At 63.4% G+C, this 22,712-nt stretch overlaps 1 protein-coding gene across 2 annotated transcripts in view; it reads right to left on the reverse strand.

The window, feature by feature from the left end:
* CCDC85C (coiled-coil domain containing 85C) overlaps positions 1–22,704 on the reverse strand; it is a 65,034-nt gene extending 42,330 nt beyond the window's left edge. The window contains exon 1 of one of the 2 annotated variants that reach the window (XM_051835216.3): positions 21,284–22,704. In XM_051835216.3, coding sequence (XP_051691176.3) covers positions 21,284–22,079 — 796 coding nt within the window. In that variant the 5' untranslated portion in view covers positions 22,080–22,704. The remainder of the gene's footprint in view (positions 1–21,283) is intronic. The other variant, XM_051835217.3, reaches the window with a different exon arrangement.
* Between the last annotated feature and the right edge of the window lie 8 nt (positions 22,705–22,712).

Here is a 22,712-nt window from a genome sequence, read left to right on the forward strand (position 1 = left end):
CGGGAAAAGACCCTAAGAGTTTCGGGGATGCAGCGCAGTAGGGGTGCTGCTGCCAGCGGAGGGGTCGACAGCCTCCATGATGCACCTGGCGCCACATCACCCAGCCGTGGCCTCCACGAGGCACCTGGCGCCGCGTCACCCAGCCGTGGCCTCCATGATGCACCTGGCACCACATCACCCAGCCGCTGGGTGATCCTCACGCTGCTCTGGGCCACGGGCCAGTCAGAAACCTGCAGAAGCCCCTTGGTGGCACCATGCTCTCCTCAGCCAATGGCGGCGGGGCTGGGGGGTCTCCTAGATCTGCCTTGGGGAATTCTGGTCTTCCTGGGAGGATGGTTGCAGGTGGTGGTGCTGTATTCAGGAGCTGCCATTTGGAACTCGAGATCTGGACCCGACACGCTCACTGACAGAACCGCTGACCGAAGGGCACAGCTCAGCTGTCCGGGGCGTGCAGGAGTGCAATTCTGAGACAACGGCACCTGCTTTCTCCTCCTGCTCCTCCGGTGCCCACCTCGCCTCCGCGCGGGGTCTGCTCATCTCAGAAGCTGTCCCCAGCTGTGCTAACTAGCCAGCCGCCCCCGTCCAGGACCAGAAGCCCCGGCCCCCAGGAAGTTCAGGAAACAGGTCGACGTTGCTTCTTGGTCCACTCCACAGCTGATCTGACCTCTTTGCTGGCTCAGGTGACAGTGATGCTCCCTGTGCTGTTGAACCCAGCTAGCCCCCCTCTCCGGGGGACCCTGCCACACAAGCTGGCCACAAACCTCCCAGCCCCCACTGCCTCCTCCCAGGCAGCACGTTCCACCCCAGATCCTGGGCAGGGAGGTGACAGAGATGCAGGGGAGGGGAGGTGGGGAATGCGGGGAATGCAGGGGCTGCATGGATGGGCGCAGAGACATCTGGTCAGGCCTGTCCTCCGGCAGGGGCTGCCTGCTGGCCCCGCCCCCACAGCGCTGCCACCTGGCTGCCTGCTGGCATTGGGATCATTTCCACATCTGCAGAGTGAAACCAGCCCAGGACCTGCACACAGCTTTCAGGAGGCTAAGGGGGCACCTCGCCAGCCCCTTACCTGAGGACCAGCCGTGGAAGCTGCTCCGTGGGAAGTGGGCTGCCCTGGGGCCCCCATTCCACACCCAGGGACCCCAGGAAGCAGGCGAGTCATCAGAGCAGACGCTTTCGGGCAGCGACCACCAGGGCTGGGATCAGGATCGGGGCTGCAGCCAGGGCCTGGGTCCGGGCCTCCTGGGGACAGCCTGTGTCTCTTCCTCCCTGTTGAGCTGGCACTACCCCCAGGATCTGGCCGTTCTGCCCAGGTTCCCTTACACAGGAGCCTGCTGTGGGGCAGGGCTGCCAGTACGGGAACGTGAGGATGCTCACTGGGCCGGGCTGGGCAGTGGCAGAGAACTTGGGGTCTCGAAGAGGCCTCGTGACTCACGGGCAGGAGCCCCAGGCCCCGCAGTCTGCAGGGCCCCATCACCTCCCAAGTGACATCCAGGGCTCGCTCGGTAAGCCCAGGCCCTCCTGCTGCAAACACACTTCGAGGGGTTGCCACGAGCACCGACAAGACAGGGAGTGCTCGCCCAACAACTCAAACCACAAGCTCTGGCAGACCAGTGCCCAAGGCGTATGTCCGTGCAGTGTCCTCCCCTTAAATGGACAACAAGGTGGCTGTGCCCCAGCCCTACCACAGGGCCCCCTCTGGACCACGCAGCAGGCTTCCTGCAGGCCAGGCTGCCCTGCCCTGCCCTAGGCGCCAGGACACTCACAGGCCATCAGGCTGTCAAAAATAAAATGAGACAAAGGGAGTCCACTCCCAGGACCCGCCCCAGGGCTACAGGTCAGCAGGCCACCACCCAGGCCACCTCTCAGACCATCTGAGCTTCAAGGCTGCCGGCCACGGGTACGGCTGGGTCTGTGAAACTCCCCCAGGCCAGCGAGGGGCCGGGCAGGCAGAGAAGTCCCCTCCACACCCAGACTCAGGCCACATCGACCTCACTGCCCACACCCCTCCAGCAGCTGGCTCGCCCAGAGGGGTCGCCTCCCTCTGTCCCCTAAGAGTGACCACAGAGGAGCCCAGTGGCACATCCCAGGTATGAACAGATCCCAGCTCAAACCGTGCCACTTGATGATGCTTTTTGGGTCCATTTAGCAAAAATTAAGAGCATGGTCGCCAGCATCCCCAGAGCCACCCACAGGCCTAAGTCCCCCCCACCACCACTGACCCAGAGGGGCCGGGGAAGCGGGGGAGGGGTTGGTGGGCCGCAGGGCTGAGCCCCCTGTCACTGAGCTGGTCTCCCCCTTCCCGCCCACTGAAAACCCAGGGCCAGGCAGCAAGTGCAGTCCCGAGGGTCCCGAGAAGTGACGTACAGGCAACCCAGCCCGATGCCCCTTCCTGCCCCGGCGCCCGGAAAAGGACCGAGTCCAGCTGAGCCACGGCTCCCGGGGAGCTCGCCCCACCTCCGCCAGGTAACACGCTGGCCTGTCTGTCATCACATTCACTGGCCAGGAACCACACCCACGGGACCTGCCTCTCTGGCCCGGCCACCTCTCCTCTGAGAACTTGCCAGGTCCAGGGAGACCGCGAGAGGAGCCAAGCCAGCACTATGCATATGGGGACGCCCATGGGTGGGGACTGCCCTGCACCCCGAGTCTCGTGCTCCCCCTCCCCCTCCCCAGGTTCCTGATTAGCACTGCCAGGACAGCAGCAAACAACCCCAGGGCCTCTTTGAGGGTTCACAGCTCCCTGCGCACAGCACGATGCTGGGGGACTATCGGACACTCCCCGGGAAACGGACTCAGAAAGGGGTCAGCAACACACCAAGATGACGCGGCAAGGCGCCCATTCTCCCCCTGCCACCTGACGCCCTGGACGCCCCCAGCCGAGCACCCTCCCGCAGGCTGCCAGGCACACAGGGGACCCCAGGAAACCCCAGTGCTGCCAGGACTCCTCGCTGCCCCTTCCTTGACCCACAGCAGATGTCGGCGTCGGGGGCCAGGGCTGCACTCAAACACGGCACCCCCAGGGCCTGCTCCTCTCGGCCTCCAGGTCTGCACCTGCTCCTCACTCCTCCCGCCCAGGCGGCTGCTCCAGGTGCTTAATAAGCACACGCTGACTGAACAGCGCGTCACTCCCACTCAGGAAGCCGCAGCACCAGCTGGGCAGACTTCCGCATTCCACACGTGTGTGTCCTCAAGCCCATTTAACAGCTGGGGTGACTGAGGCTCAGAGACCAGGCTAGCAGGCAGCAGCTGGGATCACACAGGCCTCCCTGGCCCGCCCCAGGGCTGTCTATCCTCCTCTGCTGGCTGAGCAGGTTCCACGGGGTGTCGGAGGAACAGCAGGCCCAGGACATCACCCAGCTGGCAGCTCCCGCCAGGGCAGTCGGAGCCTCTCAAGGCAAGGACCCCTGCTCAGGGCACCACAGGCCATGCAGGTCAGCAAGTGGCCTCCTCCATGCACACAGCAGGGCCTGTGGGAGGCGGGGGGCCCGTGAGCCTGTGAACACCAGCGCGGCCCCACTGCGTGCAGCGCCTGCCACCCAGAGCCTCCGGCACCTGCGGATGCTCCTCCCAGGGGGCTGTTACCTTCTCAGCCCAGCAGAGAGCTCAGGAAACTCAGCCCTGCTCTGGGAGGGGCTGGGGACACATCATGCATGAAAGGGAATAGAATCGTCTAGTTCCACACCACAAACCCACCACGCGCCAACAGCCCGCAGTCTGAGCATTGAGCAAAAGGTCAAAAGCAGAAATAGAAGTGGTGGGGATGGAGGGATCCTTTCAAACCACTGAACATGACTGAGGGGAGGGTGTGGGCAGCTGGGACACACACAGGGACACACACAGGGACCCAGGGGAGGGTGTGGGCAGCTGGGACACACACAGGGACACACACAGGGACCCAGGGGAGGGTGTGGGCAGCTGGGACACACACAGAGAGGGACACACACACAGGGACCCAGGGGAATGTGTGGGCAGCTGGGACACGCACGGGGACACACACACACACACACAGGGACCCAGGGGAGGGTGTGGGCAGCTGGGACACACACAGGGACACACACACACAGGGACCCAGGGGAGGGTGTGGGCAGCTGGGACACACATAGGGACACACACACACAGGGACCCAGGGGAGGGTGTGGGCAGCTGGGACACACATAGGGACACACACACACACACACAGGGGAGGGTGTGGGCAGCTGGGACACACATAGGGACACACACACACACACAGAGACCCAGGGGAGGGTGTGGGCAGCTGGGACACACACATAGAGTGACACACACACAGGGACCCAGGGGAGGGTGTGGGCAGCTGAGACACACACATAGAGTGACACACACACAGGGACACACACACAGGGACACAGGGGAGGGTGTGGGCAGCTGGGACACACACACACAGGGACCCAGGGGAGGGTGTGGGCAGCTGGGACACACAGGGACACACACACACACAGGGACCCAGGGGAGGGTGTGAGCAGCTGGGACACGCACTTAGAGTGACACACACACATAGAGTGACACACACACAGGGACACGCACACAGACCCCCCCCCCCACCAAGCCCCTCAGCCCCCTACAAATCAAGGCCCTGCTCCCCCTGCTGTCAGAGAGCAGCTCGGGGCCCTGCCCCAGGATCCCAGGGAGGACGATAACTGCTCAGAGGCCACGCCCACCTCTGCCTGCTGCACCGTCTGCTGCAGGGCGAATCTGAGAGGCCGGCCACTGACAGGAGGACGGGGACCCACCTGCTCCCACTCCCACTCTGAGCCGCCCTGAAACCGAGCCCCAGAAAGCCCAGGCCGGAGCCCAGAGGGAGAGCTGAGACCAGAGAGGAAGGGCCCAACATGGGGTTGCCAAGAGGCGGTGCAGGCGGCTCAGCCAGCTCTTCAGGGGGCAGGGCAGGCCTGGGGCCTCTGAGTCTAGGGTGGCCAGCGAGCATCCCCCACAGCTCCTGCCCGCTGTCACTGCCTGACCCTCTCACTCACGGAGCAAATGGAGGCACACGGCGTTGTGTGCACTGATACCTAGACCAAAACTGAGGTGGTGAGGCAGCAACCCCACAGCGGCCACTGTAACAAACCACACACACAGGTGACTCACGCAGGGACGTGTGTGACAAGCCACACACACAGGTGACTCACGCAGGGACGTGTGTGACAAGCCACACACCAGGTGACTCACGCAGGGACGTGTGTGACAAGCCACACACACAGGTGACTCACGCAGGGACGGCTGGCCCCTACATCTTGACCTCACATTCCTAGGGCAGCTGCTGGAGAGGAGACCCCTTCCAGGAACCCAATGGGGTGGCCAGAGGCTCAGGGACAGGAAGCAGAGCTCAGCTGAGCCCAGAGGAAGGAATGCCAGGCAGCTCACGTGGGGCCACAAAGCCGCCCTTGGGCCAGGCAGCTCCGGCCCTGCGCAGACACCCACAGCACCCACCAATCACTTCCAGGTGGGTGCAGGGGCCAGCGCATTGCCAGGGAAGATACAGCTCTGCCTGAGGAGTCCAGGCCACAGGCCGACACGGACAAGGGCACAGCCCAGACCCCACACAGCCCCACACCAGCCACACCAAGCTCCGGGGCCAAGGCAGGAAGGAGTTCTGGTTTGGGCCCTGGGCTGGAAAAATGACAAGGGAGTGCATTAAAACAAGCAGGAGTTTCCAAGTGGGGTGGGGAAGACAGCCAAGACCCTACAAGGAGGCATGGGAATGCCTGGGTGGGAGCCTGCGGCCACGGAAGCTTCTGGAAGAGATGGGAGAAGAGCATGGGAAAGCAACAAGGGCCAGGCTGCAGCGCACCTGAACCTGATGCTGAGGCTGACGGCTCCCCCTGCGGGGTCAAGTGCGGGAAGAACACTCAGGAGGGGCGGAGCAAGGGCTGACAGAGACCACACTGGAGGCAGGTGGGAGGCTGCAGCAGAGGGTGGGCGCAGGAGAGTGGATCAGCAGGTGCACCCGACACAGCCAGGCCGCAGACCCAAGCCTGGACTGGTTCACCACAAGCCACCAGGGCAAAGATCTGGGGACGGTGGGGTGGCCAGAGCCTGGCCAACCTGGGAGCACTGAGCAGACCATGGACATGAAACCAGGGCGGTCACACTGGCTGCACGCACCCGAGGAGAGGGACTGGAGATCCATCTTCTGCCAGGCAGGCGCACCGGGCAGGGAGCCTCCACGGGGCGCTCACGGCCACCACGCCGGTGGGCAGAAATCCAACAGCCTGCGCCACGGGTCTGCCTGCCCCGGCCCGGGCACTCACTGACCCCTGCCCGGGCTGCCTGAACAATGGCGCCTTTTGTTCCCCGCGTCCCCATTGTCTCCAATTCTCTCGCCTGCCTGCGCCAGGGCCAAAGGAGGATTTCCAGGGGGATTTCTCAATGGGCCTGCAGAGAAACATCCTGCCGGCCGGACCCGCTGCTCATGGCCTTCCTGGAAAGGCCACGAAGCGGGTGAGGCCAGCGGCCCTGTGGAAATGGCCCCAGACGTGCGCAGCTATTTCAAGCCCAGAGATCTCCGGGCTGCAGGGGCGTGCGTGAGGAGCTGGCCGGGGCGCGCGCTGGGACCAGAAGTTTCCCAAGTCCGGGAGATTTTCGGGGTTTGGAAGGTTTGCCCGGACTAGCGTCACTAACCTCAAAACCCTAAATCCAAACTGCTCTGAAATTTAAAACTTTTTGAGCACGAAGTGTCGGAATCTGAACTGTTTCAGGTTTCAAGATTCTTTAAAGGCTTGTTTTATTTATTTGAAAGGCACAGTGATGACTGAGAGAGAGTTCATTTCCCAAACAGCCACAATGGCCCGGTCTGGGCCAGGCCAAATCCAGGGGCCAGGAACTCCATCTGGTCTCCCATGTGGACGGCAGGGCCCCAGGCACTTGGGCCATCATCTGCTGCTTTCCGGGTGCGTCAGCAGAGAGCTGTTCAGGAAGCAGAGTAGCCAGGACCCGAACCAGAGCTCCGACATGGCACGCCAGGGTCTCAGGCAACAGCTTAGCTCACTGACCCACGACACCTGCCCCTTGGGCTTCCGGCTTTGGATGAGCAAAGCTCAGCCCATGCTGACCCTGTCACAGCAAGGTTGCTGCACGGTGCAGAGCCTCGCTTGTTTCCGCCAAGAGCTGGAGGAGGTCGTCCAAGCAACTGACATCCCAGGAGGACGCTGAGGCCCGACTCGCTCAAGATCTCAGCACAGTCGGACCCAGCTCTGCCCTCCAGCACGGCCTTGCCCTGTTCCCAACTCACAGCTCGTGTTCACTCAGGCGATCCCGCCCAGCAGCAGGTGAGGATGCCGGAAGAGGTCCAGATGCCCCAACGCTGTCACCTCCCTACACGGGAAGGGACAGCAGGCCTGTCCTCCGGCCCACTGTGTCAGCACGGGCTTGCCGTGACCACAGGTGCCAGGAGGGAGCAGACACTGAGCTACAGGGAGCTCCCGGCACCACTTCTGAAGGCCACCACGCGGAGGTCCCCAGGGGACGTGTGATGGGACACAACCATCTCCTGGGAGAGAAAGAACTGTAGCAGCACCGTGAGGAGTGTTTTCTCTGAAAGTGTCCACTGACGCGGCCGGCACTGTGGCACAGCGGGTGGAGCAGCCACTCGGGACGCCCGCACGCCGTATCAGAGTGCTGGCTCAAGTCCCAGCTGCTCCACTTCCGACCCTGCTCCCTGCTGATGGGGCTGGGAGGCAGCAGACGACGGCTCCAGGCCTGAGCTCCTGCCACCCACATGGGAGACCCAGGTGGGGGTCCTGGCTTTGGCCTAACCCAGCCCCGGCTGTTGCAGCCATTTGGGGAGTTCAAAGATCTCCTCTCTCTCTCTCTCTCTCTCTCTCTCTCTCTGCCTTTCAAAAAACATTTTAAGCGTATATTGAGTAAGATCCAAGAAGAAAATGTCATCAGAATGAAGTATGGGCGAGCTGACACTAATATATCAACCTTGGCTCCTTCATTGTAACAAACGTATAAGACCAAGGCCAAGAAGCCAGGGCTTATGGGGACCCTCCCACTATCTTCTCAATTGTTCTATCTAAAAATTGCTCTAAAAAATAAAAGTGTGTCTACAAAATCTCATAAAATGTCACACACACAGGAAGTGAGTGCAAAAACAGGTACAGCCTGGGTGAAGGCCAAGGTCAGTGCCTGAGCTGAGATGCCCCCCAGGGGAAGCTGGGGCCAGGGTACCCGGGCCCCCTCTGTGCTACTTCTGCTACTCCCATGGAGGGTAGGACTACAGATGAGTTTCAAATTTTGATTTTGAACTTTTTGTGTCTCCCAAGCTTCTCAGTGTGAGCCAAGGACTATTGGGAAGCAGGTGACGCACCAGCAGCTGCGGGGGTGGGGTGGGGCCAGGAACCTGCGCCCTGACAGGACCAGGTGAGACAGCAGCTGCGGGCATGTTCACAGGGCCCAAGGGAGGACCCCGTGGGGTTCTTGGGGCTCCGCACATAAGCAGAGGCCCTGGTCTCCCACTGGGGACTGCAGGATAAACTCCCCAGGCTGAGCTCAGGCTTGGGGGAAGGGCTGCAGCTCTCAGAACAAACCAGAGGCAGAGCCACCATCCGGGGCCTGTGAGGCACCGGGAGACATCTACAAGGCGAGGCGCTCTGGGAGAGAAATTACGGCAACTCATAGTGACCACACCACTGCCCGGGACACCACAGAGAAAGCACACTTCCTGCTCCCGGCCGGCTCCCGGCCGGCTCCCGGCCGCCCCACCCACGGGAAGGGAGACACACACAGCTCACAAGGTCACCCCAGCCGGTGCTGGGGGCCAAACCCCAGCTCAGCCACCTTCCACAAAATAAACTGCTCTGTGCCTCAGTGGCCTTTGGGTCCAACAGGGAAACACAAGCATCTCAGACCTGCAAGGGTTAAAGGAGCGGAGGCCCAGGAAGCAGGAAGCACCCAGCACCTGCCTCATCTGTAACAGGAGGCGGGGCCCCTCATTCAGAAAGTGTGGCTGATCACTCCTGAGAGCCCAGGAGCACAGCCCAGGCACAGGGACCCTCAGGGCGGATGCCAGCAGGTAAGCAAGTCCCCTGCTCACCTGGGTCCTGTCCAGTGGGTGAGCAAGGCTGCGCCAGACCTTTGCCAAAGCAGCATGAGGGAGGCCCCTCGCCCCCAGACCTCAGGCCTGAAGTGGGATTGGCCATGCTTATACCAGCGCCCAGGCCCCCTCCTTCCCTGCACAGCCACTGTCGGGCTCTGGGCAGGACATCCTGTGTTGGCTTCCCTGCCTTGGGGGACACCCAGACCAAGCAGGAGCAATAACCCAAAGTGACTAAAGTCCAGAGATAGACAGGGCTAGATGAGAGCTCAGGGTCCCTCATAAACGAGGCCCCAAGGAGGGGCCCCTGGCCAAGTCTCCTGGCCAGTCCAGGGCCGAGCTGCAGCCGACGCTGGGCCCGGTGCTCATTAGGGGCTTGCTTCCCACAAACACAGCCGGGAAAGCTGCGGGTGGAATCCCGGGCTGCCCAGGTGTCGCAGAGAGCAGGTGAGGGGTATCAGTCCCCTCATTAACGAGGAAACGGAGGCACCTGAACCCCTGGGGGTTTCACCTGCACCCCCTTCTTGTCCCCCACTCCGGCATGTTCTAGCAAATTCCCCAGAATTCCCCTCCAGGGCTCCTACAGAAAACTGCCGTGCCCCTGCACACACACACACACACACACACAGCTGCACGTACCACCTACGTATGCACATGCGCACACACAAGAAAGCCAACAGAGACACTAGAGCCCATCTACCCCCTCAGCACAGGCAGGACACAGCTGGGGAGGGAGGGAGCGAGGCCAACAGCAGGCCCGGTTCCCAACGTCCCCCATGGCTGGAGGCACCGCCTGGTGAAGAAGAATCTTAACCAGAATCTCCACTTCCACAGGGGGAAACCGAGGCACAGTGGGTGAGGGGCACTTGTCTAAGTGATGCTCCAAGTTGCCCGAGGACTCCACCCCAAGCTGTGGAGAGCTCACTTCCAGCTGCCCTTTTGCCCGCCTGGGGCAGTGGGTCTGCAACGTGAGGCCCTGGCCACCGCCCCTGCTCTGCCCAGCAAGGTCCCTCCTGACCACAGAGCCAACTTTCCTTGGGCACTACCCACATCGTACTGGGGGCCTGGGAGCTGCAGCCGCAGCAGAGCCGGGCCCTGCTTGCTCCAGCAGATGGGGCAGGGCCCGGTCCCGGCAGGACAGGAATGCGCAGAGCAGTGGCCAGGCGCTCAGGCAGGTCCACCAGCCCCTGGCAGCCCATCCCACTGGGCAACTTCCCTTGCCCACAGATTCCACCCTGGGGCCTCAGTCACCTGAGGTTTTAAAAGGATAAAGGAACAGGGGCCAGCACTGGGGCCCAGCAGGTTAAAGCCCCAGCCTGCAGAGCCCGCATCCCACATGGGCACCGGTTCGAGTCCTGCTGCTCCACCTCCAATCCAGCTCCCTACTAATGGCCTGGGAAAGCAGCAGATGATGGTCCAAGGGCTTGGGCCCTGCACCCACTCGGGAGATCTGGAAGAAGCTCCTGGCTCCTGGTTTCTGATCGGCCTAGCTCCAGCTGTTGTGGCCATTTTGGGGGTGAACCAGTGAATTGAAGATCTTCAAATCTCTCTCTGCCTTTCAAATAAAATAATAAATCTTTAAAAAAGCAAAACACTGCACAGTGTTCTGAGTGGCGTGGCGAGATCTCCAGCCATCCCACTGCGTCTGCCCGGGGCATGATGCCTGCCTCTGTCCACCGGATCCACACTGCACACACCACCCTTCCACTACACATCCTGGCTGCACCATCCGTCCAGTGGATAGGGTTCCGTACCATCTGTGGTTTCAGGCATCCATGGGGGCCTTGGGACACATGCCCCACCAATAAGGGGGCACCGTTCAGAGTCAGGCATTAGTCGGGTGCCAGCCCCGGGTGGCCCTGGCCTCAGCCCGGTTGGTGCACACACCTCTCTGTCCTCGCCCTGGGCCTGCCATCTTCCTTAGGCAGGCAGCTGATAACCAGGAAGGGCCTGGGTTTCCAGAACTTTCCCAAGTTCCTCAGGGGCCTTGGAGTCCCACGGATGTGGTTTAACTGCCTCACTTCACAGATGGGTACACTGAGGCCCGGGGAACACAGGAATCAGGAGAAAAAAGCCCAGGGAGCAGAACATAGACGCAGCCCAAAGCCCTCTTATGAGCAAGGATGACTCTGGGGGTGGGGGGGAGCAGCCCTCGCAGTGCCCACAGCGTGGCTCCAAGGACGGGATGGGCAGGGTGGGCCCAGCCAGGCACCCGAGAAGGCCTGGAGACGCCCCTCTGCTTCCCGCCTGCAGTTTACCAATCGTGGGCATGCATTGCACTTATTTATTAGATTTTAAAATGTATTTATTTGAAAGGCAAAGAGACAGACAGTGCTCATTCCCTCCCCAAATATCCTCAACAGCCAGTGCTGGGAGGAGGCTGGAGGCAGGAACCCGCTGCCTCCCGCGGTGACCGTTAGCAGCAACCTGGGACTGAAGCGGAGGTGGGACCAAACCCAGGCCGTCGGAGTCCCAGGCAGCCCCCACGCCTGCCCCTATTTTTCTTTGCTTAAAGGTTCAAGCAGGAAGCTCACGAACCCCCGCTGGGGCCACTGACAGCCCCAGATTAAGCTGGGGCACGTTCCAGGCAAACTGTGAGCGCACGGTGGTTTCAGGGCTCTCCTGCCGCCCGCCGCACCCCAGGTGAGGATGCACCGGCTGCCGGGCTGTGCAGGCCGCTGGCCATCGGCCAGAGCAGAAGGGGACAAAGGCTGACTCAGAAGGCAGCTGCCATGACCCCCCCAAAGCAAGCAAGAGGTTCCAGCGCCCCTGCCTATGCTGCAGGGGTCCTAAAACCCCAGGAGCCGCAGCCCCAGGGGACGGCCACTCCCCTCTGCCGCACCGCCTGCTCGCCAGAGTTTGGGTTGCACCCAAAACAAGGGGTCTTTTCTTGCGGGGTTTCCCACGACACCGTCCGTAGCTCCACTCTGCAGCCAGTCCCGTGGCCCACAGGCAGGCGGCTCTCACAGGACGGAAAGGGATCAGAGGCTCTGCAGATCAAAACGGCCACAGGCTCCAGGCAGGGCCACGTTCTGGGGTGGGGATGCCAGAAGGAGGCAGGGGGTGGGGGTGGGGGGCCTCCCCAGGGCCCTCCCTTCTCCCGCCACCCCACCCGTTTAAAACCCATTTTCTTTGTTTTTCTGATCTGCAGCCTTCTTGGCCTCTTCTTGGTTCTGAGAATCTGGAGCGAGCAGTTGGCGACTACTTGGCCGGGCTTTGCCAGGAGGCCCTTGGAGCCGTGTGGCCCTGTCCAGGCTTGGGTTTTCTGAACAGATGTGTGGACCCAGACACCTCTAAGCCAGCAGCCATGTCCCACTCGGGGGCAGCCCTGGCACCCACCAAGAGCCTGGCTCGGGCTGCTGACGAGCCCACCCCATGGCTGGGATGAGGACCACGTCACACACCTGCGCCGTCCTCCTCCAAGGGCTGCCCTGGGCAGCACAGGACGCTGGGATTCCAGGGGGTGCAGGGCCTGCAGTGCGTATGCAGCCACCAGGCCAGAGCCAGCGCGGCAACCCTAACAGCTGCCCAGGGGAGAACTGGCTGGACCGGCACAGCCGCAGAACCCTCAGGATGGAGGGACCCTCACCTCAGTCCGAGGCACGGGGCAGGTGCAAGGAGCGAGAGTGCTTCACGTCAGCCGGTCTTGACATGACAGAACCAAGGCAGCCGCACATGGCCGCCGCACATGGCCGCTGTGCAGGTGGGAGGGGCCCAAACCCACAGGGCACAGTGGACAGGAGCTAGAGGTTGGGGCAGATCCAGGGCTCAGCCCAGGGGCGCAGGGCCTGGAAAGGGGCAGGGAGTTGCTATCGGTGTGGGTGGCAGGGGCCAGTGCCCCATCTTGTTCTAGAAGACAAGCTTGGGAGGGGGCCAGCAAACGCCACCCAGAGGCCACTGGACACAGCCACGGCGTCCAGGGTCCAGGACTACCCAGGGACAAGGACAACAGAAACGTCCTTCTGTGGGGAGGGGAGGGAGACCAGGGGGCAGGAAGGTGGGGGAGGAGGGTCTGCTGGACCAGGAAACCTGAGCCTGCCTGCAAGGAAGGAGCCAGGGGGCAGGGGAGGGACTGGAAAGGAAGAAGAGAAAGGAGACAATGGTGGAGGGCCGGCCCGCGGGAGGGGAGGGGGCCCTGCTCTGCCAGCCAGGACTGAAGGTGCTGGACGAGGGAAAACCGTGGTGGCTGCACATTCCAGAAGCCCGGATACCAGAAAAGCGAGGGGGAGGGTCACCCATTGTCCCACCAGCTACCAGGAGAGGTTAAGTGGCCAGGAAACACGGCCTTGGCGCGGGCAGCGCGGCCGGAACCTGCCACAAAGGGCCACTCCCAGAGCGGGCTCATTAGGGAGCCGAGCGGTGCTGCGGGCAGGGACTGGTGCTGCGGGCAGGGACTGGCGGGCGCGTCCAGGGCCGCACACAATCGGGCCCTTGTGGTGGGCGGAGCGGCGTGGGGCCTCGGATTCCTCCACGGGAACGGGGCCTCCTTCTTGCCTTACAACCTGGGAGCCGACGGAGAGACAGATTGAGGGAGACAAAGAGATGCACGCCCTGACAGTGGCTGGTCTATTTTTGGAAATGGGTCGTCTCTCTGTGCCACCGGCCCTGCCCGCGTCTGTCCCCTTGGATACAGCCTGCAAAGGCCCCCACCCCATCTGGGGCAGCCCAGCACCGCACAATGGTGGTGGAGAAGGAAGCAGGGTGGCCCAGGCAGTCAGAGTGAGCTCCCATGGCCAGGGAGGGGGGGCCAGGCCATGGGCCGGATCCCAACCAGTTTCCCACTGGGGCCGGGTCGTCCCCCACCCCGGGGCACACGGAGCCTCAGAGCCTTGTCCTGGCAGGCGTCCCTGCACCACAGGTCAGTGAGGGGGCAGCACGGCAGCTCCATCTCTCGCTCACTGCTAACACGAACTGACATCAGTCTCCTGACCCCAGCCGGCCAGGCCTTGGGACGCCTAGTGTGCAGCAGCACCCTTGTCCCCACGACTGGCTGACCGGGCTCATCTCTAGCTTGTCTCCCAGGTCCTCCCAGTGGGCCTGCAGCTCTGGCTGCCCAGTACCACCCCCTCCCACCAAGCCTTGACACCCACTGAGCCCACCTTGGTTGGAGGTAGGGGAGCAGGCCCCGGGACCTCATGGTTTCTACAGTTCCCCAAGTGATAGCCAACAGCAGCCCCGGTTAGGAACCACTGCCAAAAACAAAAGGCCAGGGCCAGTGTCGTGGCAAAGCAGGTTAAGCCACTGCCTGCGACTCTGGCATCCCGAACTGGCTGCTCCACTTCCGATCCAGCTCCCTGCTAATGGGCTGGGAAAAGCAGCAGCGAATGGCCCCTGCACCCACGTGGGAGACCCTAATGAAGCTCCTGGCTCCCGGCTCCAGCCTGGCCCAGCCCTGGCCATTGCAGCCATCTAGGGAGTGAACCCGTAGATGGAAGCTCTGTTTCTCCCCTTTCTCTCTCTGCAACTCCAAATTTCAGATAAAATAACTTTAAAAAAAAGTTTATTTTTCAGTAATTATTAGGACAAACGGGGGAGGTGGGGTTGTACATTGCCACATTCTTGGGGAACTTTTTTTTTTTTGGAAGTGGCTAAAGGCCACTTGATGCCATATGTAGGAAACAAAAGCTGACACGCAGGGGACCGAGTGGCTTGGCCACTACCTGGCCTAAAACCACAAGCAGGGAGCGCCTGTCCAGCACTCAGGGGCCCTCATTCCTTGCCCAGCACTGACTATGCCCTGCTGTGTGCCAGGAAGACTGGACTCTGGCCTCAGCAAAGCCACAACCTGGGGGAGAGACAAGACAGCAAACGGAGCAACCGCAGGTCTGAGAACAGGCAGCTCGGCCCCAGGGAAGCCGCACCAGAGTGTTCCTGGTGGCCCAGTCCAACACCGGACCCTCTGAGCAGAGGCTGGGACTCCCACCCCTGTGCATGTACCACTGGGAGCCGGCGGGGGCAGGGAATGCAAAGGCTCCGGTTTGTAAGTGGCCCCCGGCAGACAGGGCCAGAAGCTCAGGAAAAGTCCATCTGAAGAGGCACAGGCAGTCGGGCCCAGAGCCTGAGAAAAAGCCGAGGGACCCCAGGGGCAGGGGGAGGAGCTTCACAGACCCCACCTGCCCCGGCCCCGCCCACTCCCACCTCCTCATCCCCCAGCTCCAGCTGCCTTCCTGCCATGCCTGGCCTCTCTGCACCCCCAACACACCTGCGCAGGTGGGGAGCCACACCAAGGCACCTCCCAGAGGGGAGGGGTCAGGAAGACCCAGCCAAGAGGGCAGAGCCTCCTGCACCCGTGCAGACCACAGGGGCTCCAGGGTCAGATGAACGGGAGCTCCTGCACTATCCCCTCTCCCGCACTGTGCCGTGTCACCTGGCGTGACTCACCTCACCCACCTGAGCCTTGTCCTCAGCCAAAACAGGGACCCCAACAGGGGGCGTTACTGTGGGAAGCGAGTAAGAGAACAAAGCTGCTCCAGCACGTTCCTGGTTCCACCTAAAAGACACCTGGGGACCGCCCCTCTGTGCCACAGCTGGCAGCTGAGAGGACCAGGGCCCCGGCCTCTCAAGCTCACAGGTGGACAGAGAGCGGCCCCAGGGCAGGCCCCCTCTCCCCTCCAAGCCTCCTCTTAGCACCTGAGGCCTCCTTGCAGTTTGCCGTGGGGCTTCAGGCTCTCCCAGCCCAGCACAGCCCGTGTATGCACACACGGCTTCCTGCCCGGAGGGACGGAGCGCAGGCCTGACTGCACGACCACCCAGTGGAAGGGAGAGAGCAGAGAGCCTGGGTGCTGGGGTCCAGGGAGAGGGAAAGGAAAGCAGAGCCCGTGGCCCACCCACGCACACAGAGCACGCCAAGAACGTTTGCAGGCAAACCGTAAGACTCCTGATCTCTGCCCTGCTCCCAGACAGCGGGCCAGCACGGTGCCTCCTTGAGCAGCATCTGCTCCAGCTGAGCCAGCTGCAGGGGCGGGGGCAGCGGCCAGGGAGCAAGCAGCAGTGACCAGCTCTGGGCGCCTGCGTGGGGAGGGAGCCACTCCTGGCTTTTCATGACCAAAGCAGCCCCACCTCCCTTTAGCCAGAGCTTGCTTCTCTGTCCCCTTGGCTTCACAGGGAAGCCACACCAACACGAGGAAGTCAGAGACAAGCAACCTCCCAACTCCAAAATCCCAGAGCCGTCGCTGCACAGACCCCAGACCCTGGCTGTAAGAGTCGGGGGAGCAGCTCTGGTCGTGACCGCTCCGTGCGCAGCTGCAGGGGCTGCCCTGCCTGAGCGCCCACAGACTCAGGACTGCTGACCCCAGAGGTCAGAGGTCACAAGGAGAATGATGGGGGCTGGGAGCGGGGCTTTGGGGCAGATCTGCCTGATCTGAAAACCTACAGAGAAAGTTCTCTCCTGGGGGCCACTGTCACGTCCACAGCCACTTTGGAGACCTCGACTTGCTCTCTTGCTGCCCCCAGCCCGGCCTATACCACACAGTGGCCGAGTGAGGCTTCTGCACCGTCACTCCCTGAGCAGTTCCCAAACTGCCCGAGTCACGGAGGAGGAGGCACTCAGAACACAGAGGCAGCAAACGCCCCAAGAATGCCTGCCAGCGATGCCCTTCTGCTTTAAGGGCAGGGTCACCCACGGCCTGTGAGGTCAAGTCCCACTTCCCAGCTGGCCCTCACACCCCCACTCTCCAGTTCCACCGGCCACACGGTCTGGTCCGTTCGAGTCCTCTCACCCACGGGCGGTGAAAGCTGACTGGCTGCAACCTTGGGGCTCAGCCCTGTGGGACTGCAGAGCACAGACACACACACCCCCCACCCAACATCCTGAGGACGCCTTGCTGGCCCTGGGCTCCCAATGCTGGATCCAGATCCACTGCCAGACCTTGGCCATTCCCTCGCTCCTGTATGGGACATTCTGCCCTTCCATTCCGTAAGACAAGGACTCAGCTAGTTCTGACGCAGGCTGGACACCCGGGCTCCACTCACAAGTACGTGTCAGGGACTCCCCACTCCGGAGGCAAATCCTCAGGGGCCGGAGTTTCCATGGAAGGTTGCAAAACCCATGCTTGGGCCAGCGCCGCGGTTCACTAGGCTAATCCTCCACCTTGCGGCGCTGGCACACTGGGTTCTAATCCTGGTCGGGGCGCCGGATTCTGTCCCGGTTGCCCCTCTTCCAGTCCAGCTCTCTGCTGTGGCCCGGGAGTGCAGTGGAGGATGGCCCAAGTGCTTGGGCCCTGCACCCGCATGGGAGACCAGGATAAGTACCTGGCTCCTGCCATCGGATCAGCGTGGTGCACCGGCCGCGGCAGCCATTGGAGGGTGAACCAACTGCAAAAGGAAGACCTTTCTCTCTGTCTCTCTCTCTCACTGTCCACTCTGCCTGTCCAAAAAAAAAGAACCCATGCTTTAAGGACCACTGAAGTCTGGGGTATTATTGTCTTCAGGGTACAGATGGAGCAAATGAGGCTGTGACTCAATAAGCTGCCGAGATCATAGGGCAGGTGGTAGAACCAAGATTCACGGTGTTCCAGCCAGACAAGGGAATCAGCTATGGGGAGATGGCTACGGTGGAAGTCTGTAGGCATCGGCCTACTCCCTCTTCCTTCCACCCAAAGGTTGGCACTGTTTCCCCATTTCACAGGTGGGAAAGCAGAGGCCCAGAGAGGTTCAGGAACTTGCCTACAGTCCCAGCTGTCAACTCCCTGTGCAAAGTGCAGAAAATCCCCATGGTGGAAAGCGGACGAGTGACAGCTGATTTCTCTGCAGATCGTGCTGGTTCTGGGACAACGTTCAGCAAGTCTCTGTCCTGGGGCTCAGAGGCCAGGCCGCAGGGGAGGGGTCTGGTGCAGTGACCACTGCAGGGGAAGCCAGTCTGGCTCCCGGAAGTGAGGGAATGAAAGGAAGTGAGGAAAGACGACCCCAACACGAAGGCAGCCTGCGCTCACGTTTGTTCTTTAGGTGCCTCACGGCAGAACACGGGAGAGCAGGACCTGGCTTCCGAGAAAGGTGTCACACCCTCACCCCCCTGCCGCCCTGGGCAGCAGGCATGGGACACAGGCCTGACCTGTGACACAGGAGGCCCAGGACTCAGACCAGGCCCCCAGCTGGCCCTGCAGGAGGGTCCGGAGCAAGTGCGAACGGAGTCAGGACTGAGGCACGCTGCCCTCCCTTAGCGTGCAGCCCTGGGGGCCCAGCACCCCAAGGCCTGGAGCAGTCCTCCCTGATCAGGTGGGAAAGGGAGGAGGAGAGGCTCAGGTAACCCCATTCTTTGCCAGCCTTTGCTCCTGGGCCTTCAGAGCGGAGCCCAGAGACCACACAGGAAAGTCCATTCAGGGCCAGCTCTGTTTTTTTCTGAAGATCCCAGACCACCCTCCTGCTTTTTAAACCGACAAACAGAAGCAAAAACAAACCTAACTTGAGCGGCTCCAAACTCGACAGAGTGGGTGGAATCCGTCCTGGAGCTTGCCTGCTCCGTGCCAGCTAAAGGGGGAGGGCCATGGGGTGCAGGTGCAGGGAGGGGGAGGGGTGCTGTCAATTCTTTTGTTTGAAACCACATCAGGCTATTTGGGGTTCACCTGCCCCAGTGTGCCACACGGGGACGGGGCAAGGAGCACCCTCCCCGCAGCCTCCGTACCAGACCGCTTAGCAAACCGATTTGCCTAAGTGTTCACAGGCCCTGCCAGGCTAAGGGCTGCCTGGAATACTGATGGGCTGCCTCCCCCAGGGCCACGGGGGGCCTGTGGGTACCCACAGCTCCCCAGAGAGGATGGCAGGGCCACCGGTCCCCCTGGCTGGGCAGCAGGTGCAGTCACACATGGCCCCATCACACACTTGCAGGAGAGCTGTAGAAACAGCAAGTAGAGTTTGGAAGATAAAACCCAAGCCCGTCTGGCAAGTTCCCAAGGAGACCGCAACCCCGCCTGATCTTGTGCGTCCGAGAGGCAGTTCAGGTCCTGCCTCGCTCTAGAGAGGGGAGCAGAGACGCTCGGCGGAGCTCAGTCATCTGCCCACGATCAGGGGAGGAGATGAGATTCACACAGCCCAGCCGGCCCAGCTATCAGCTATAGGCTCTTGCTCACTGATAAGGAAGTGACACTTCCTAGCACAGGAGAAAGAGGGTACACTGGGGCCAGAGTCAAGCAATGGAGTCACCAGCGTCCCGATGAAGTGCCCACAGGACGGGGTGCCAGCCAGCCCGTGGCGAGAGCAGGAGACAACCCCGACAGCTGCTTCTGGTGGCACCTGCTTCCTAAGTGAGCTCAGAACCTCTGGGAGCCTCCGGGGGCTCGTCTGTGAAAGGGGATAGCACCACCTCAGGGGCCCTGTGGTGGGTGAGCTCTCCAGGCCAGGGAGCTCAGTCCACCCGTGCCACCCCAGACAGGAGACATGCCGCCACTTCAGCTTGGGCACCACAGTGCATCTCAGAGCTCCAGGTCCCTGCAGAGAAAAACCCACTCTCTAACGGAAGAGGCTTCAGCGTTCTGTCCCCATGGTGGGGGTGGGAAACATCCCAAGGCCACACGTGGCTTTCAGAGACAAACTCAACAAGCACGGTGCCGGCTGTAGCTGGAATTAGTGGTAATAAAGCTGAGTGTTCATTTCGCCCCAAAGCAAAGCTCTGCAGCCACAAAATCTGTAGCAGCCGTGTTCCAAGGGGACTGGGACTCGGGGGGGGCTCGGATTCTGCGGGGAAAACCCTATACCTCCACCCCCCGCCCCGGGGCGCAGAAAAGCTCGGTTCTGGCCCAGTCCTCCCCTCCTGCATTATTCACTGTGGCAAGCGAGATGCCGCGCCAGGCCAGGGCTGCATCTGTCTCCCTGTCCAACACCTTCGCCTGGGTGTCCTGCAGAGAGTCCCTCTCGCCAAGTGGCACTGATGACGCAGCGGCAAAGCCAGAAACGCTCCAGCAACAACCCCTGCTTCTCCTTCTTTCCAAAGGCCCCCGGGAAGGTGAGGCCGGAGAGGCTGAGGAGCGCACTCCACAGCAGGGTGCAGCGCCAACGAATGAAACCACCCGACTCCGAGCCGGCCTGCAGCAGCAGCCCGTATCGGGTGGGAGTGCATAGAGTTACAGAGAAACGCGATCAGTAACAAAATAGCCCTCTGCATTCAGCCCTGCCCTGAACTCGCAGGCTGGCGATGGTAAATAAAGGAAACACGGAGGCCAGGCTGTCCCACCCCGGTGGGCAGAGCGCCCGCCCCACCACCCCCGCAGAAGCCGCTGGTCCCCCAAATCACAGGGAGCACCCACGACCCTCCCAGGCTCAGGCTGTCACTCGGGGAGGCCTGGATGCATTGTCTCCGAGAAGGCCTTTATTCTCACCTCCAGACAAGCAGTTCGGGCAGCAGCAAGGCCACCAACACCTAGGGTCAGGCCATCCAAAAAATGTGAAAGAACAGGGAGCCCCCTCCGCCAAGCAGGGGGCAGACCAGGGAAGAGGGGATGCAGGGAGCAGAGCCAGAGAGCTGCCACCAGAGGGCCGGGAGGCGGGGCTGCTGGGTCCCACAGACCCCGGCTGGGGACACCTCACGGTCCACGGGGTGGGGGTGGGGGGCGGCACCAGTCGCCCGGGTGTGGAGCTGCCGCTGAGCCCTTCCTGGGGTCAAAGGTCCTCCGCACAGCCGGCCACAACGCTTCCTGTAAGGAGATCAGCGGCTCACCAAAGCCTCCACCCCACAACCAGGAGGCGGGTAGGCGCAGGGGCCCGGCCAGCCTCCAGCCTCGGGGCGCGTCCCTCGGATAAGTCTGAGCGGCTGGCCCTAGGAAGGAACAGGAACCGGCGGCGGTGGGAAGCCGGAAAGCTCCCCCTGCCCGGCAACCCTCTGCAGCCACAGCACGCACCGGCACTAGGACGCTGCTTGGGCGCCGGGGCGCCTGTTGCTCCAAGTAGGAGGGGAAAGTCACGCGCTCCGGGGCCTTTCCCAATTTTCCACGAGGAACTTCCCGCTGCCGGGCTAGGGCTTCCCGGAGCGCGCAGGCGGCCCCGCGGCGCCGGACGCTACCCCTGACAAGGGCGCCGGAGAGAAATCCTGGAGCCGCCAGGGCGGCAGACGCTGGGCTGGCTGAGCAGGGACGGGCACCATCACTTGACCGAGCCGCTCCCACCCAGCGCCGCTCGGCGGGTGGGCGCGGGACTCCCCGGCCCACGGGCCAGGCCAGGCGCAGCAGGGGTCTGGAGCGGCGCCCGGGGCCAGCGCGGGCCGACGCCGGGGGGCCCCTCGCCGCCCCGCAGCGCGGTTCTTACCGTGCAAGCCATTGGGGATGCTGCGGTGATGCGGCGGCGCCGAGAGATCGTCCAGGGACCGGCGCGTGACTCCGGCCTTGCCGTCGGGCGCCTTGTGCGGCCCGGGAGGCAGCAGCGCGGGCGGGACGTGGTGGTGGTGGTGGTGGTGGTCCGGGCTGCCGCCGCTGCCAGCACTGGAGGTGCTGCTCCCGTCGCCCACGTCGCGGGTCCCCGCGCCCGCCGCGCCGCCCGCCAGCGGCCCGCTCAGGCTGGCCTGGCTGTCGATGGAGCTGCGGGAGCCCGCGCCGCCGCTGCCGCTGCCGCCCGCGCCCCCCGCCGCCAACGCCGCGCGCTCCTCGTCCAGCAGCAGCACCAGCTCCTTGAGCTCCAGGTTCTCGCGCAGCAGGGCCTCCTGGCGCGCCTCGAGCTCGCGCAGCTTCTGCTGCGAGCGGGCCACCTCGTGCCACACGGCGCCGGCCGCGTGGCGCCCGAAGCGCTGCCACTCGCGCGCCAGCTTGCGCCCCTTCTGCCGGTCGTCGTCCAGGAAGCAGCAGAGCTCGCGCAGCTCCTGGTTGTCGTCCTGCAGCCGCCGGTTCACGTCCTTGAGGCCGCGGATCTCCAGCAGGTGCTGCTGCAGCCGCCGGTTCACGTCGCGCATCAGGCCGCCGTGCTCCAACATGAGGCCCACCTTCTCGCCCTCGGCGCGCCGCAGCCGCCGCGCCAGCTCCTCCTTGCTCCAGCGCAGCAGCTCCTCGTCCGGCACCTGGCTCAGCTCCTCCGACGCCGCCGCCGCCGCCGCCGCCGGGGGCTTCGCCATGGCGGGGCCGTCACCGCGGCATCGCCCTCGCCGGGCCGGCGCTCCCCGCGCCGCGGCTGCGCTGGGCCGGTCCGCGCGCGGGCGGGGGGCGGCTGGGGGCGCGTGCGGCCCGCCCCGCGCCGCCTCGCGCGCCCTCACGCAGCGCCCGCCTGGGCCACCGGGGAGCCCGCGTGCCTAGGGACTCGGGAGCGGGGACGGCTGCTGCGTCGGCGGCCGCCGAGCCGGGCTCTCCGCGCTGGGGAGAAGCGGGTGGAGGCCCGCCCCCGGCCCCGCTCCCCGAGCCCCGGCCGCCCCGCCCATCCCGGGCGGGGAGCAGGCGGGGCGCCGCGGCCCGGCCCCGCCTCCGGGGAGCGCGGCGTGGGGGAGGCGCGGCGCGGCGTCCCCCCGCGCGATGCGCCCGCCCGCCCGGCGCCCTGCCAGAGGCGCGTTCGAGCCGCGGTCCCGCCCTCCCGCGCGTCCGATTGGGCCTGTCCGGGGGTGTGCGGGCGGGGCGGGGCGCGCGCGGGGAGGCCGCGGACTTGGTACGGTCCGCCCGCTGCCTTCCAGCGGCCCCCCCTCCCCGCCGTTCAAGTTTCTGCGCCCGGAGGACGCGGCCCTGGCCAATCCCTGGGCTACAGGGCGCTTTTAAAATGC

This window comes from Oryctolagus cuniculus, chromosome 20 (genome assembly GCF_051225735.1).
Source record: "Oryctolagus cuniculus isolate XC-2025 breed Fujian yellow rabbit chromosome 20, ASM5122573v1, whole genome shotgun sequence".
Taxonomy (NCBI): Eukaryota; Metazoa; Chordata; class Mammalia; order Lagomorpha; family Leporidae; genus Oryctolagus; species Oryctolagus cuniculus.